The following is a 16,601-nucleotide window of genomic DNA, read 5'->3' on the forward strand; positions in this document are numbered from 1 at the left end:
GAGAGAATCCCAAGCAGGCTCCACGCTGTCAGCTCAGAGCCTGATGCAGGTCTCAAACCTATGAACCATGAGATCATGATCTGAGTTGAAATCAAGAGTCAGACACTTAACCGACTGAGCCACACAGGTGCCCCAAAGCCACTTTTATTTTGGGTTTTCTCTTACATCAGGAGTTCACAAATGTAACTTCATATTGGAATCGGTAGAGGAGCTTAAAAACAAAACAGACCAAAGCAACAATGTAAATCAGACAACCCGGTACCACACCAAGGGATTCTGACTGGGAATCAGAAGTGTTGCTCAGGCATCGGTGTTGTAAAAAGCTGTCCGTGATGCTACCACGCAGCCACAGGTTGAGAACCACTTGTTTAATGATACGTGTCTGAACTAGTTCTAACTGACATGGGGCTCAGCTCAGAAGTCATCTCCCGAGAAGTCCCAGGCAGGGGGATCTCAGGGCTCCCTCTTCTGCTTTCACAGAGCTAGGTGCTACTCTCTGCTGGAGGCAGGTGGTAGTGTATTGCATTAGTGTTGTTGGGTCAGGCTCCTCCCACTGTCCTCTGAGCTCCTCCAGGGTGGGACCACGTTAGATTTATCCACAGTGCCTGGCCCAGGGGTTAGAGTTCTTACCTGGGCCTCCAGAACCCTGTGGGGTCTGGCCCCTGCCCACACCTCCAGCCTCTTCCAGAGCTATTTACTCCTTCCCTCCTCCCGCTTGTCTTCTCCCAGTTCCTTAAGTGCACTTGACCCCTCCCATCTCAAGGCCTGTGCATAAGCCTGTCCCTTTCACCTGCCTCTTCATTTAGTCTGCCCCTGCTTGTCCTTCAGATCTCACCTTCCACCCTCTATTTGAAGCCCCGTCTTGGCACTAGCAGCATTGGTATCACCAGGCAACTTGTTAGAAATGCAAAATATAAGGCATTTATAGTTAACAGGATTAGCAAGGTCCCCAGAATACGGAGAATGCATTGATGGGCGGTTCTGACTCCAAAACATGATTGGGGTGGAGGCAGGAGAGGGTCCCTTTTTGGAACAAAGGAATGCTGGGTGAACGAAAGAAACAACGTCCCTTGCTCGTAATTATGGCATCTGCATAGTGGAAGATGTTGACCACCAGGCCTGCTCGTGCTCGGGTCAGAGGCCATGAACTCAAATGCCTACAAGGGCTATAAATGAGTGAGTCAACATATTCGTTTCCCTCACAAACCTCGTGTCTTAAAACAACAGAAACTTACTATCTTACAGTTCTGGGAGCTCAGAAGTCAGAAATGGGTGTCACTGGGCTAAAATTGAGGTGTCGGCAGAGCTGTGTTCCTTCTGGAGACACTGGGGGAAAATTGTTCCCTTGCCTTTTCCAGCTACTTGCGTTCTTTGGCTTATGGCTGCCTGACTCCTTCCTCTGCCTCTGTCATCACATCTCCTGTGGTGTTGCTGACATTCCCATACCCCACTGATAAGGACCCTTGTGATGACATTGCACCCACCCATCTCATCCAGGATAATCTCTCTCCCTCAAGACCCTTAACTGCAGGTGCCATGAGCTGCCCCGTGCTTCGCTTCCCTGTCAGTGTTATTTGTGTGCTTGTGTGAGAGCCGGGATTTAGCGCGAACTCAGGCCACGCATCTCCTGTGTGTCCTTGGGCAAGTCCCTTTCCCTTTCTGGGTCTCAGTTTGCTCAACTATAAACTGAGGTGCAGAGGGAGGAAAAGAAGAAGTCAGGCAGGTGGAAGGGAAACAGAGTTTATGGTCAATACTCAGGGCATGTTTGGTTTGACAACATTGAGACTTCGGTCATGTTCACACAGAGTAAACTTCACTTCAGTGTAGAGATTTACTCAGGGGAAAAGGTTGGGGGGAAGGGTATATTTTGGTTTGCTTTTTTTAAATTTTTTTTAACGTTTTTGTTTATTTTTGAGACAGAGAGAGACAGAGCATGAATGGGGGAGGGTCAGAGAGAGGGAGACACAGAATCCGAAACAGGCTCCAGGCTCTGAGCTGTCAGCACAGAGCCCGACGCGGGGCTCGAACTCACGGACCGCAAGATCACGACCTGAGCCGAAGTCAGCCGCTTAACCGACTGAGCCACCCAGGCGCCCCTATTTTGGTTTGCTTTTACATGCATTTTTATTTTTAAATTTTCATTCCCTGCAACTCCCTCACTGTCTTGACCCAGTCTTCCATCTCCGGTTCAAATGAAGAGAATGGAGGCACCTGTTATGCTCGGTGCAGAATAAATGCCCAGTGCAGCTCGCATGTCCTTTTGTTTGGAATCTATCTGATCTGTTCACTGTCTCAGAGCCAGGAATCTTCTCTAGTAACTTCCTAGACATATAAGGCTCCAAAACACCAAAGGATAGAAATAGCTTCTCTTCCCCCACCAGGCCAGTGTAAACACATCCCTGAGTGACATTCCTTGCTGACAATGACCTGGCTGTGGCTTGTGTTATCTCACTATTTCTCCTTCAATCCTTTTAGTACAAACACTCACAGTGGCTCCAGGCCCAACATCCGTTATAGAGGCCTAGATCTTTTTTGCCAATTAAAAAGCTGAATCCAAAACATTCTTGAACAATAGTCAACTCTCTGCAAAAATAATTTATGCACTTTACCCTGGGCCATGACACATTTATTCTTTTCTCCAAACTGTAAATGTCAGACATTGTGGAAGGTTTTTATTTTTTAATTTTTTGGCTGCATTTACAAATAACTTGCAGCAGGACTACTTTTGTGAGTTCTGGTGAAAGCCACAGCTTATGAAATGTCAAGGGAGGGGTGAGCTGAATGGAATCTAGATACAAACAAAGCATTCACTGGATTAGTCCCTTTCTGAAAACCATCCATGGTGGAGTCATAGAATCCCCAAAGACCACTTAGATCGGTGCTTCCCAGATAGAGTTGCATATCAGGAGCATATGGAGAACTTAAAAAAAAAAATTCCTAGGTCTCAGTCAACATCTAATAATTTAGGATCTCTGAAGGTAAGATCCAGGAGATTGTGGTGTTTTGTTTTGTTTTGTTTTTGACACTTTTCAGGCAATTCTGATGCACAGCTAAGTTTGGAACCCACTTGTCTTATTTAGTCCTTATTTGGTACTCCTCTCCACAGGATTTTGCCAAATGGTTGTCTATCCCTCCTTGTACTTCTCCAGTGATGGGGCAGGGGGTGCTCACTGGCTTTCAAAGCAGACCCTCCTATCCCTCCTTAGCCAGCACTGATTTGTGAGGAAGTACTTCCTCTGCCACCTGTAACTTCCCCTCACTGATCTGGCTCTGCCTTCTAGGACCCTGCAGATATCTGCTTATGTCCTTTGGAAATTTGGAGGGCAAAAACTTGTCCTGTGAGTTCCAAGGGGTGGATACCCCAGTTTTTTAGCTGTTCCTCACAGGACACAGACTTCAACCTGTCTCTGTGGGGCCACTTCCTATCTGCCAGCTGGCCTCTGGCCACAGCTTTCCAAACTGTCATGAAAACTGATACTCCCTTTGTTATGGACTCACTACCTCTACCAATGAGGCTGTTAACTGACCAAATAATCATTGAATCAGCCCATCATGGAGTGCCAAGCACCCAAGACGTGCTAGGTTGGCCATGTGCTGTGGGAGAGCAGAAGGGGCTTAGGCAGGGGCTCCACACTTCCGGGGAGAACCAAAGCAGGACATGAACAGAGCTGTGACAAGACACAAGATTCACTGCTTTAGTGAAGAACTACATTTTGCAGCAAGGGCTGTAAACATCCTAAGGATGACATGGTAACAGAAGATTCCATAGAGATGTAGCTTAAGAAAAAATTATATGAATCAATCAGGGTCGAACAGGAAAATGTGAGCGCTAAATATGTGCAGAGGTAGGGATTTAATATGGAGAATCAGGTGCTGATAGAATTGTTGGAAGGGCTAGAGGGAGAAGCAGGGAGAACTAGTCCTTCAGGACAGATTCCCAGAACAAAGAAAGACATGGCTCACCAGTCTCTTTACTGTCTGAGGCCACCTCGGGTGCTATTAGGTCCAGACACACCCCTGCAGCCATGATTCAAAGAGCAGGTAGTAGGAGTCTAGAAGCCACAGCCACAGCCCCCACCCCATACCCAGGAGGAACACCAATGCAGAATCTTCACAACCTGCCTTCACAATCTCCTGCCTCCAAAGGGGCAGGAAAATAACCTCCACCTTCCACAGCTGGCAGGGGTACTGCTATTTGGAAGCAGCCAGTTCACTCCAGAACTCTAGCTGCAAACAAGGCTACAAGAGCTTGTAGCTTCCCACTCTCTCCAACCAGAAGGAAGGCACAGTGGAGGTGGAGCGACTCAGAGATGTGTGCTTAGCACGCTTTAAGACAACAACAAAGTGGACACAATCTAAGTGTCCATCAGCAGTCTACCCTACCATGGAATTAGGTGCCCACTTTGGACAGGGTGATGTTGCTTTTTAATTAATGTGACATGGAAAAGGTTCATAATAAATCACTAAGTGAAAAAAAAAAAAAAGAAAAGAAAAAGAAAAAGAAAAAAGCAGGCAGCAAAATAGAGGTCACCATAAGATTTCCTTTTTATTAAGTGGATTTTTGAAAAATACGGAGGAAAAAATATGGACAAGATAAATGGCAACTTTTGGTTGAAAGGATTGAAGTTATTTTTTTTTCCTAGAGATCAAAACTAGAACTTCATAATGATGTAAGCTCAATACATAAGTCAAAATAATCATAAATATATATGTACCTAATATATGAAGCAGAGACTGATGGAATTAAAAGAAATAGATCCACAATCGTCACAGATTTTAACATGTTTCTCAGAAATTGATAGAAAAACTGCATTGAAGGTATTTTTAAAAATTCTTTCATCCTTTTCTGTGTTTTCCAAGCTTTTCTACGTTGTGCCTATATTCTTTTTGTCCTAGGGCAAAAAACAAACAAACAAAAAAAGATGCATTTTTAAAATGCACCCAAATAAAATCTTAAAGGTACAGGGAAGAAGAGCGGCGAAGGTGGAAGACAAGGGAGGCACAGAAGAGGTTAAGCAGACGCTCGAGGATGAGGACCTAACTAGGTGCACCTTGCGGGAGAATATGCAAAATGTAATCGGAGTGATCACTGTGATTTGGAAAAGGCCTACCCCATTCTGGGTCTTTGTTTCCGCTTTTAAAGGAGCCTTTAGGACCGCAGTATTGAGCCGCTAAGCGACGAGGGCGTTCTTGCTTGCCGCGAGACTCGGGGGTGGGGAAGGCGGTGACTGGGTTACCCGGGAAGTGGGGAGCGCTGCCCTCCCCTATCCCCGGCCTTTCCAGCCCCGACCCGCCCCCGCCTAGAGGGAGGAGCGGCCTTGGCCCCGGGCCGCAGATAGGCGCTCCCTGGGACGCAGGCGGAGCCTCGCGGCTTGGGGTAGAGGCTGAGCCGCTGCGCAGAAGGGGGACCGGCGTTGGGCTGGCGGCGGGAGGCTGGGCTAGACCTGGAAGAGCTTGAAGCTGCACCTGGACCCGGGCCTGCCGCAGGTAATTAGCGCCCTTCTCCCTCGATCCCGAGGGCAGGCTGCAGCTTCCAAGCTTGTGCCTGCACCCGGGGCACGGAGTGATTCCTGTTGGGGCCCGGAGGACTTAGATCCCAGCAAACCTTGCCCGCCTTAGCTAGAAATCATAGCTCACGCCCATCCAGCGCACTCCAGCCTAGAGCCCCTGACCGGAGCCAAGAGGCTGTGACACGCGCCCTCCTGCCCGCAGAAGGTGAAGTTGGTGCCACGTGCTGGGTGATCCAGAAGGGCGGCCGGCCCTTGGCACAGTGGGCACTAATACCAGGAACTGTAAGAAATTGCCCACAGTCGGAGGAAACACAAAGCTGAGACTATGGGAATCCTGGCTGAGACTCCTACTCTTACTTGCTGTGTGCCCTTGGTGAGTCCCTTAGCCTCTCTGATCCCCAGCCGTCTTCCAGAACGGGGGTCATCATCTGCCCAGATCACCCCGGGGATTGCTGGGAGTCTCAGTGACTTACTGCTAAGAAAATGACCTGCAAACTGTAAAGTGTGCTGTGCTGTGAGCAGTGATCTTACTATATGCAAGTGGAAGCTCTAAGCACACACCCTATTTATTTAAGCCCCTAGAGGAGGAACAGCCTTGGCTTAGCATGAAAGACTTGCCAGCCTTGGCCTATGACTATCTCTCTCACCTGGTAAGCCCCTCCACTCCCCCACCCCTGGGTTGTTACCCCTCCCCTGGGATCCCTCCCTCCTCAGACCCAGGTCTGTTGGACCCAAAGTTTCTTGTGTCTCAACACAGCACAGAGCTCTGAACAGGTTGGAACCTGAGTGTATCCCTTATAGGTCTGCTGGCTCAACCACCCTCCAAGGGAGGGCCCTGATTTATATGAAGCTGGGGACCTGGCTGGGGCTTTGCTTTCCAGGATTCCCAGTGGCAGAGGGTGAGCCATACAGGGATGGGGAGTGGGGGTGGAGAAGGCAGGTGCAATTCCTTTTGGCTGCTGGGTGGGTCAAGACTCAAGTGAAACAGAGAAGGTGAAGGGATTGATGTCCTGGCTAAAGAGTAACTGTTTCAATGAATCTGTAAGTTTTATACCCCATTTAAATTTCATTGAATAAATTTTATATACTGTCTTAATTTTATAGTTGGCTTAAAAAGTGGTTTTTTTACATTTATTTATTTATTTTGAGAAAGAGAGAGAGAGTGAAAGCAAGCAGGAAGAGGGGAGGGGCAGAGAGGGAATCCCAAGCAGGCTCAGTGCTGTTAGTGCAGAGCCCCATGAGGGGCTCGAACTCACGAACTGTGAGATCATGGCCTGAACCGAAATCAAGAGTCAATGCTTAACCGACTGAGCCACCCAAGTGCCCCTTTAGTTGTTTTAATAAAGTCTGCCCTGTTTTCAGAGTTGTAGGCAAGAATAAACAGGCCCTTCTTCCCAGCTGCTACCAGACTTGCTGCACTCCTGGGAAATTGAGACCTTTGCCCTGGGTCCGGCTGGGCCAGTGTCTGAGGCCAGCTCTGATATGCTGGGGTGGAGGCTTACCATGCTTTTTATGTGCACAGCTCTGTTCAGTGTAGCCCCGTGAGGCTTTTCACATAAGAGGAAACTGAGGCACAGAGGTAAAGTGAAGCAAGCCCCTGTTTCAGAGGTAACTCTGTCAGTCCCTTGGTTTCTACCCATTATTAGGTCAAATCATGAACAGTCTTTGTGGAAATTTTGATATATATCACTGAATAACTAGCTGTTGGGCAGCTGCTCTGTAGCAGGCATTCTTCGAGGTATCAGGGACACAGCAAAGCAGGGGAAAAAAATGTCGGCCCTCTCGGAGCTGATGTTTTATTCGGGAGAGGCAGACAATAAACATGTGAGTGTGTAAATATACTATTTGGTGTGTCAGATGGGGAGAAATAAGGCACGGGGTAGGGGACAGAGTGCTGGAGGTGAGAAAAGTTGCACTTTTGTGAATTTTACAAAGGGCAGTCAGGGGAGGCCTTGCTGAGCACGTGACATTTGACCCAAGACCCAGAAGAGGTGAGGGAGTGAGCTGGGGGAAAGATGGGACATGAAGGAGATGGGCCAGAGTTCTTTAGGGCCTTTGTACCCCTTACAATCCATGTTTTTAGAAGTGACACCCCTTTATGCTAGCATCTTGGAGCATCTTAGCTGGTGGGCCTTTGGGGGACCACTTTGTCCCCTGTCACCCGTTCACTCTGGTTCCTCCTGTCCCCCTCCAGAGTCGTGAGCATGCTGCGCTTCCTGGTGCCTGTGCCCCGACTGCTCTGCCTCTATGGCAGGACTGCCCCGTACTCTTCGACAGCTGCCCTCCCCAGCCCCATCCTGAATCCAGACATCCGCTACAACCAGCTGTTCATCAACAATGAGTGGCAAGATGCAGCCAGCAAGAAGACCTTCCCAACAGTGAACCCCACCACAGGAGAGGTCATTGGCCACATGGCTGAAGGGGACCGGGCTGATGTGGATCGGGCTGTGAAAGCAGCCCGTGAGGCCTTCCGCCTGGGGTCTCCATGGCGCCGGATGGATGCTTCAGAGCGGGGCCGGCTGCTGAACCGCCTGGCTGACCTTGTGGAGCGGGATCGTGTCTACCTGGCCTCACTGGAGACCTTGGACAACGGGAAGCCTTTCCAGGAGTCTTATGTCTTGGACCTGGATGAGGTCATCAAAGTATACCGGTACTTTGCCGGCTGGGCCGACAAGTGGCACGGCAAGACCATCCCTATGGATGGCGAGCATTTCTGCTTCACCCGGCACGAGCCTGTTGGTGTCTGTGGCCAGATAATCCCATGGAACTTCCCCTTGGTCATGCAGGGCTGGAAGCTCGCCCCAGCGCTTGCCACAGGCAACACTGTGGTCATGAAGGTGGCAGAGCAGACCCCCCTTTCTGCCCTGTACTTGGCCTCCCTCATTAAAGAGGCGGGCTTTCCCCCTGGGGTGGTGAACATCATCACTGGCTATGGCCCGACGGCAGGAGCGGCCATCGCCCAGCACATGGATATTGACAAAGTTGCCTTCACTGGCTCCACTGAGGTGGGCCACCTGATCCAGAAGGCGGCTGGCGATTCCAACCTGAAGAGAGTCACCCTGGAGCTGGGCGGGAAGAGCCCCAGCATCGTGTTGGCCGACGCTGACCTGGGCCATGCTGTGGAGCAGTGCCACGAAGCCCTATTCTTCAACATGGGCCAGTGCTGCTGTGCAGGCTCCCGGACCTTCGTCGAAGAATCCATCTACGATGAGTTTCTCGAGAGAACCGTGGAGAAGGCTAAGCAGAGAAGAGTCGGGAACCCCTTTGAGCTGGACACTCAGCAGGGGCCCCAGGTGGACAAGGAGCAATTCGAACGAATCCTGAGCTATATCCGGCTTGGCCAGAAGGAGGGGGCAAAACTTCTCTGCGGTGGGGAGCGTTTGGGGGAGCGTGGTTTCTTCATCAAGCCCACGGTCTTTGGTGGTGTGCAGGATGACATGAGGATCGCCAGAGAGGAGATCTTTGGGCCTGTGCAGCCCCTGTTTAAATTCAAGAAGATGGAGGAGGTGATCGAGAGGGCCAACAATACCAGATATGGCTTGGCTGCCGCCGTGTTCACTCGGGACCTGGACAAGGCCATGTACTTCACACAGGCACTCCAGGCTGGCACAGTGTGGGTAAACACCTACAACATTGTCACCTGCCACACGCCATTTGGAGGGTTTAAGGAATCTGGCAATGGGAGGGAGCTGGGGGAGGATGGGCTAAAGGCCTACACCGAGGTGAAGACAGTTACCATCAAGATTCCTCAGAAGAACTCATAAGAATGGCCACCACAGAGACCCTCCTCCAGTCCAGGAATTCCATAATCACCTAGACCAGCGGTTGCCAAATCATTTTTTAGCCCCAGCCCCCACTGTATTTGTCCCAAATGAACTCTTTGAGGGAAGCTTACCAAATAAAGCAATTGAAATGAGAGCTGCTCTAGTTAAAGCAGGGTTGGAGACTGGGCTCAAAGTTCTACCCACCTGCCCTTTGGTCCCAGCCCCCTTGGTGGCCCTGAGTTACTTCCATGAAATCTTGGGAGTCTAGAAAATACATTGAAAACCACCTGGACAGTGGCTTTCAGTTCTTCCTTCTGATCCAAGAACTTCCCAGTGGATTAACCTGATGGCTTAGACATAGGATGGGAAGGCGTTAGGAGTTTCGAACTAGGTGGATGCCAAATCTTGGCCCCATTTTTCAGTGACTTAACCTAAAAATTAAGGATGCTTTCCCTTTTTAAATTACCAGTTATCAGGCTGTTTCGCTTGCTTACCCTACATTTTGTTACTGATTTTCCTTCATTTGAGGGAAGGAGTGGGCAAAGAATGCATTTATATAACCATTCCTTTAAAGTAAACAACCCAAGTGTCCATCAGTTAGTGAGTGAGTGGATAAGTGAAATGTTTCCATGGAATATTCCTTGCACTACTCAGCCATAAAAGGAATGAAGTACTGACACATTCTACATGGATGGACCTTGAAAACATTAGGCTGACTAGAAGAAGCCAGACATACAAGGCCACATGTTGTATGATTCCATTTATAGGAGATGTCCAGAATAGGCAAATCCAGAGACCCAAAGTACATCCGTGGTTTTCGGGTATTGGGGGAGGAGAGAAGGGGGAGTAACTGCCAGTGGGTATAGGATTTCTTTTTGGGAAGTTTTGAAGGGTTCTGAAGTTGGATAGTAGAGTTGTACAGCTTTGTGAACATACTAAAAAGTGCTGAGTTGCACAGCGATTCACATAAAAGGGTGAATTTTATGATATGTGAATTAATTTCAATTAAAAATTAAATAAAAAATACTCATAATTCCATTTGCAAATGAACTTTGGGTCAATATTCTGTTACAACTGAAAATTTTAGAGTCGTGGGGATGGAAGGGACCCAGGTGGGCATCCAGTCAACCCCCAGCCAGGTACAAAAGTCCCCTCCCCAATATTTCTAGTTGCATTTTTGTTTTCTCTTGGCTGAGTGACAAAGTGCAACTTGAAGGCCCATAGAGAAAAGCCCTGCCTCCTGCCTAGGGCAAGTTCATTTAGGTTCCCATTTCAGGGCTTCCACATTGTCACCCAGCCTCTACCCAAACACACTGCCCCTCCAGCAAAGCCCAGCATCAGGGCCATTCTGACATACTAGGGGTTTCCAGACTTTCACACCTCAGAGTTCAATGTATTTATTGTTAGTCTTCTGACCTCATTCCTCATCTGAAGGGAGAAATTCCAAGTCAGCCAGACCACGGTACAGAAACAATGCTGATCCTCTCTCTCCTCGTCTTCCATCTTTCTAGACCTCACGAGTCCCCATACTTCCCGGTCCACTCAGTCTTGGAAATGCACAGCGTTGGTTGTCATCTCTAATGTCCTGTTATCTCACCGAGGCGTCGAGGTGATTTTGTCACGTGTCTTCGGGAGTGGGCCAGAAACTGCTTCCTGAGGCCCAAACAGACCTCTCTTCTTCCCTTCCTAGGGCCTACTTTCTGCACCATTTGTCTAAGGCTGGGGTGACCCTGACTGCCCTTGCAATGCACACCTTTTACCTATTTCTCATGGAGGCCATTGGTGGGGGGAGGTGGGAGGGAGCGGGTGGCTGGGTGGGTGGGGGTCTCTAATGACTAACAAGTAGCATCCTAATGTTTTCAGCCTGGTTCCTCATTTGTTCTCTACTTCTAAACCAAGAGGGACTGTCAGAAGGTGTCCCAATGTGGGTGGGACTGCGAAAAGACAATCTAATAGGTCTCACTTCCGATCCCTGAAATTCTGAGACTGAGGAATCAGGTCAGATTCCTAGTCAGCCGAACCACCAAGGCCCCTCTGTCCTCTGTCATTGCTCTGGTTGTGGGAGGTGTGAGCAGGAGCCTGACTTGGACAGCGTTAAGGGCAGGATTTCACTTGGTCCTAGATGTTGCAATTCTGGGCCACCACTCATTCAACAAATTTGCACCAAGTACCTCCTCTGTGGAGCATGATCTCTGCCAGTCGTCTTCACACGCCAGCAAAGCCTCACAATCTCGTAAAGTAGGCAGTGGGCTGACCTCTTTTTAGATGAGGAAGTGGGAACTGAGAGGTTTAGCCTGCAGCTCATTTGGACTCATTTTCTCAGGCATACACTAGGGGCCAGAAAGGGGGCCAGTGTCTAACCATACCTTGAAACCTCAAGAGCCCATAGCACTGCTGTTGAACAAGATCAAACACCCTGCTTCTCTGCTGGATCCACCAAGGCTACCCTTGATCAGATCCCGGATCCCAGATCCCAGGCCTTTTAAAGAAGTATAGTTTGGGTTGACTCTATTCTGGGTGTGAGGCTGACCTCTGGTGGTCACCTTGTTAGTTAATTTGCTTGGATCATTCATTCATTGGGGGGGAAAAAACAGGCTCAGGTGCCAGTTCTAGGCAGGTTGTGGGGAAAGAGAGTTGAATGAGGCAGTCCTGACCCTGCAGGAGCTCACAGTGTGGCAGGGAGACTATTCCCAAATGAGATGAAAGTTCTGTGGTAAGTAGAAGCACAGAGGCCATGAGGTCACGGAAAGAAAGAAAGAACATTAGGCCGACACAATATTTATAAGGCACCTATAGTAACATATATGGACTCATGGAATGCTTCTAACCACCCACAAGGTACTTATTATTAGCATTCCACTTGCTAAATAAATGTGGAGGCCCAGAGGTGTTCAGCTATTAAGTGGAGCCAGGATTCAAACTCAGGTGTCCTGACTCTACTGCACCCCACTCGGCCCAAGGGAGAGGCCCAAGGGAGGGGCAGGGGATCTGTTGGATGAAAAGGAGGTAACCAGGCAGACACAGGAAGCATGTTTCTGGGAGAAGGGCCTGGGATTTGTGAGACATTATGGAGGGTGTGAGGAATGGTGTGTGGAAAGGACAAGCCTGGGAAGAAAGGCCTGAAAGGAGGCAGGGGCTGGATTACAAAGGGCTGTAGGCCCGACAAGGAAGTTCACATGCTGTCCAGCAGTGGGAAGCCATGAGGGCTTCCCAAGGAAAGTGATAGGATCATATTGTAGTTTCTAAAGCTGGTTATGCTTCGGTGGGAGGATGGGTTGGGGGGTCGGCCTTGAGCTGATGCCACTGCCAAAGTGATGCTGACCTGAGCCAGGTGTGAGGACGGGTGGCAGATCCTGGCAGCCCACAGGTGGGCTTCTAGGTGTGGTGACAGATTGCTGCAAAAGGAGAGTGAAGTTACGGTGACCCATTCTCCCGGCTGGGGACCAAGTGGCAGTAGTGCTAGCATTATGAAAGGGAACCTAGCTGGAGGGGCAGATTTGGGGACAAGGTGCTGAGTTCATTTGTTTGCTCGTTTATTCAACACATTGTATTCAGTGCTGACCATGTGCTAGGAACTATTATTCCAGGTGCTGGGGACACAGTAGGGAGCTAAATACCAGCCCTGGACCTTCTCCCTGATGGGGGAGGCTGACCACAAGTAAAATAAGTGAAACAGTCTGTCAGATGGATAAGAGAAAAGTCTAGCTGGGAAGGAGAATAGGGAACTTGGGTACGGTGGGGTTGGAATTATAGTTTTCAATAAGGTGCTCAGAGATGGTTTCACTGAAGAGATGACAAAGGACTACAAGAGTTATGGAAATGGCAGGTGCAAAGGCCCTGAGGCTGGATGGAGCACATCTTGGGGGCTCAGAGAACACAAAGGCTGGAAGCAAGGAGCCAGAGTGGAGCAAGCAAAGGCTAGAGATGGAGATAGAGAAGTAGAGGGTCTTGGGGTAAGGGTAATTAGAGCCTTGAAGGTCACTGTGCCAATTGGGGCCTTTACTCTGCATGATGAAGGAGCCATCAGAGGTTTTTGAACAGACCAGGGACATGATCTGACATGTTTTAAAAGGATCACGGGAGCTGCCATGTTGACAACAGATTGCTGGGAGAAGAAGGATAGCTTGATCCTGATAATGCTAACATCGGTGAGTGAAGAATGAGAATTCCATAAAGGGCACTAAGGAGAAGCAGCTGAGAACCATGAGGAAAAGACCTGAGAGGCAGGAGTCAAGAAGCCAAGGAAGGAGCGAGTTTGCAAAGGGAGGGAGCCCTCGGCAGAGCCAAGTGCTTCCAAGAGGTCAGGTAAGAGGACAGAGAAGTGTGCCCTGGCTGAAGCCTCAGGGTTCCCTCGAGACTTGGTAAGAGCAGTTTGTGCAGAAGGGTAGGGGTCGAAGCCAGACTACTGTAGATTGGGAGCACCACTTAATCCCCTCAAACCCCTGGGATCTATACATTAATCCTAGAATTGGAGGACCTTGGGAGGAAAGCAAGGAGGCACATTATGAGGGCCTTGGAGAGGCCCCGGACTCCCCACTCAGGTAGAGGGGTGGACCGTCCAAGGCCATGGAGCTCCGTGGTGCCAGAGCATGGCCTGAAGTACAGATTCCTGGCCCCAGCCACATACTCTTCCCACGTGTCCCAGCCTAACCTTAGTACCACAATAAACGCCCAAGTTTGAGGGGGTCAACGCAACAACCATTTATTTCTTACTTAATCTTGGTTAAGCAATTAACCAGTGGTTAACGAGTGGTTAATGAATAACGATGGTTAATTTTTTGTAATAATCTAATGCAGGTGTCTAGTTAATTGGCACTTATCTCCCACATGGAGATTCAGAGGCACAGATTCCTTCCATCTTGTGGCTCCACTGTCAGCAATGGTTCTTAACCATTTATGTTATGTATTCTTCTGAAAAGCCAATGAAAGCTACTAGAAAAAACTGAGCCCATGCCCATCCACATAAAATTCTGAACACTTTTGGGGCGCCTGGGTGGCTCAGTCAGTTGAGCGCCTAACTTCGACTCAGGTCACAATCTCCCGATTCATGAGTTTGAGCCCCACGTCAAGCTTTGTGCTGACACGCCAAGCTTGCTTTGGATTCTCTGTCTCCCTCTCTCTCTGCCCCTCCCGTACTCACGCTCTCTCTCTCTCTCTCTCTGTCCCTCCCTCTCTCTCAAAAATAAATAAACATTAAAAAAATTGTTTTTAAACTTCTGCACGCTTTCACGGGGCTCACAGACCCATGAATCCATCTACAGAATCCCTAGGGGTCCACAGACCCAAGTGAAAACCCCCGCATGGGGCCTCAGAGACCTCCGTGTCAGCTGGTAGATGGGGACAAAAGTGTGGAGAGGGCCCACCTACTTCTTTAAAGCCCTGGACTTGGCATGGAACACATCGCTTCCATTCAGTCCACTGGCCCAAATGACCTGACCCAACCAAGGTGCCGGAGGAGGCTGGGAAATGTAGTTACAAGGACATTTTGACACTGGGCAGAGGTCCCCAGTTTTCAGCAGATAGCTCATCCCAGCTCTAACACACATGACACCTCCATGCGGGTGTGTGTGATGTTCCTCACAGAGATATTTTTAGAGTTAACCCTCTCATGGGCCATTTGCGCCCCACCTTCCAGCTTTGCTTATGTTATTCCTTCCTCCTTTCTTTTTTCCTATCCAAACCCAGCCCACTTTCTCAGACCCCTACTGAGGGCCCATCTCCTCCAGGATGCTTTCTCTGACCATCTTAATCAGCCATCTCTGGCCCCTTTGAGCTCATAAGGCCCACCCTTCATTTAGTTTTGTTCTGTGCCAGCTCTTTTTTGTCAGCATATAATGAAAGGGGTCTCACTTTTTGTCCCACTGGATGGTGTCTTCCACAAGCCCCCCCAGCATGTCTGACCTGTCTCCCTGAGCCCCTGCCACCTGGCACCCAGCCCTCAGCATCCCCTCCAGAGTGGACCGAGCATGTCCACTCGCTCACGCAGGCTCGGGGCAGCAGGACCGACCAGGAATTACAGGCTCTGAAAGCGGAGGAAGTGACCCAGACCTACAGACTGTGGTGCAGCTTGACCTTGCTTCTGAGTCTTCAACTCCAAAGCTAATGCCCATTCTACCTGAGGGACAACTATGGCACCTACAGCAGCTGGTGGCTTGGTGCCACCAGCGACTCGGGGGGGCTGTGAGTGGCAGCAGCCCCTCAGCACCGAGCAAGGTTGGTGGTCTGCAAATGTGTGTGGTGGGTGGGTTTATGAGTGGAGGGAAGAGAAGCTTCTGCACACCATCCCCACCCCCCCAATAATTTTTCCTCTTCCCTCAACAACCAGCCACTGCCCTGAGGGAGATTTAGGCATGAGGAAGACAGCCATAGTGAAAGGAGACAGATTGCTCTGCCTCCTGGCTGCCCCTGATGTACTTGCACCTGGACTCAGAGGGAGCCCTGACTGTAAAGTCCACACTGCAGGAGACAAAGTCAGTCCCACCAAGCCAAGCATGGGCAATCACTGCTATCTGCTCTGTCCTGGGTGACAGGCTCCCACGTTCTGAATTCATTATTCAGCTACAGACGCCAGGCCACTTTCGCTTCCTTTAATTAATTAAAATATCATATAATAATCATTCTCTGATTTAACGTTCAGGAGGCCCTGGCAAAGGCTGGGAATGAGGAAATTCATTAGAGGGGACTGTTCACTGTCGATTGATTTGCTTGTTCTTATTAATTTTTCTTGTGTCATCCATCCTGGGGGAGTGGGGAGGGCAATGTTTTTTAAAAGACATAGGATTAATTTTTACCATAAAATCTGAAGAAAAAGTCCATTTTGACTAAAAATTGGACTTTTTTGTGTATGGTGGGAAGTGGTTAGGTTTTGGGATTGAACATTGGCTTTTGAACGGTCTCCCTTAAGCTCAGTTATAAACAGGAGACTGTGAGTCAGGCTGCCCACCGCTTGGAGCATCAGGTCCAACCTCCTCCTTCCAAATGCCAGGTGGCATTTAGGGGTGTGGCCTAAGACTGCTCGGCCCACCTGCCACCACAGCTCCAGGCAACCAGTCACAGCTCACTACTCGCCTTCACAAGCCACCCTGCACTTCTGCGTCCCTGCTCCTTTCGCATGCTGTTTCCCTGGTCCAGAATCCCCCATACCCACTCCAGTCCGCAGCATAGATGCCTCCTCTTCCGGGAAGTCTTCTCTGATCTCCCCCTGCTTTGATCACCAAGCAGACACGTTGTGCTGCCTGGCAGGAGAGCAACCTCATCTTCCCCACTGGAGTCTCGCCTGACGGCCCAGTTCCTACCCATCTTCATCCTGCCAGTGTCTGCACCCTTC

The 16,601-nt window shown here is 49.6% G+C and overlaps 1 protein-coding gene across 1 annotated transcript; it reads left to right on the plus strand.

Annotated features, from left to right (window-relative positions):
- The first annotated feature begins 5,385 nt into the window (after positions 1-5,385).
- Positions 5,386-9,365, plus strand: ALDH1B1 (aldehyde dehydrogenase 1 family member B1). The gene is made up of 2 exons (XM_049626821.1): positions 5,386-5,487; positions 7,705-9,365. Exon 2 carries the CDS (start codon positions 7,715-7,717, stop codon positions 9,272-9,274), a length of 1,560 nt encoding a protein of 519 aa, XP_049482778.1. The 5' UTR covers positions 5,386-5,487; positions 7,705-7,714; the 3' UTR covers positions 9,275-9,365.
- Positions 9,366-16,601: the final 7,236 nt, after the last annotated feature.

Source organism: Panthera uncia, chromosome D4, assembly GCF_023721935.1.
Source record: "Panthera uncia isolate 11264 chromosome D4, Puncia_PCG_1.0, whole genome shotgun sequence".
Taxonomy (NCBI): Eukaryota; Metazoa; Chordata; class Mammalia; order Carnivora; family Felidae; genus Panthera; species Panthera uncia.

Coding starts and splice junctions, on each gene's coding strand:
- ALDH1B1 (XM_049626821.1), top strand. CDS start 7,715: ATGCTGCGCTTCCTGGTGCCTGTGCCCCGACTGCTCTGCCTCTATGGC.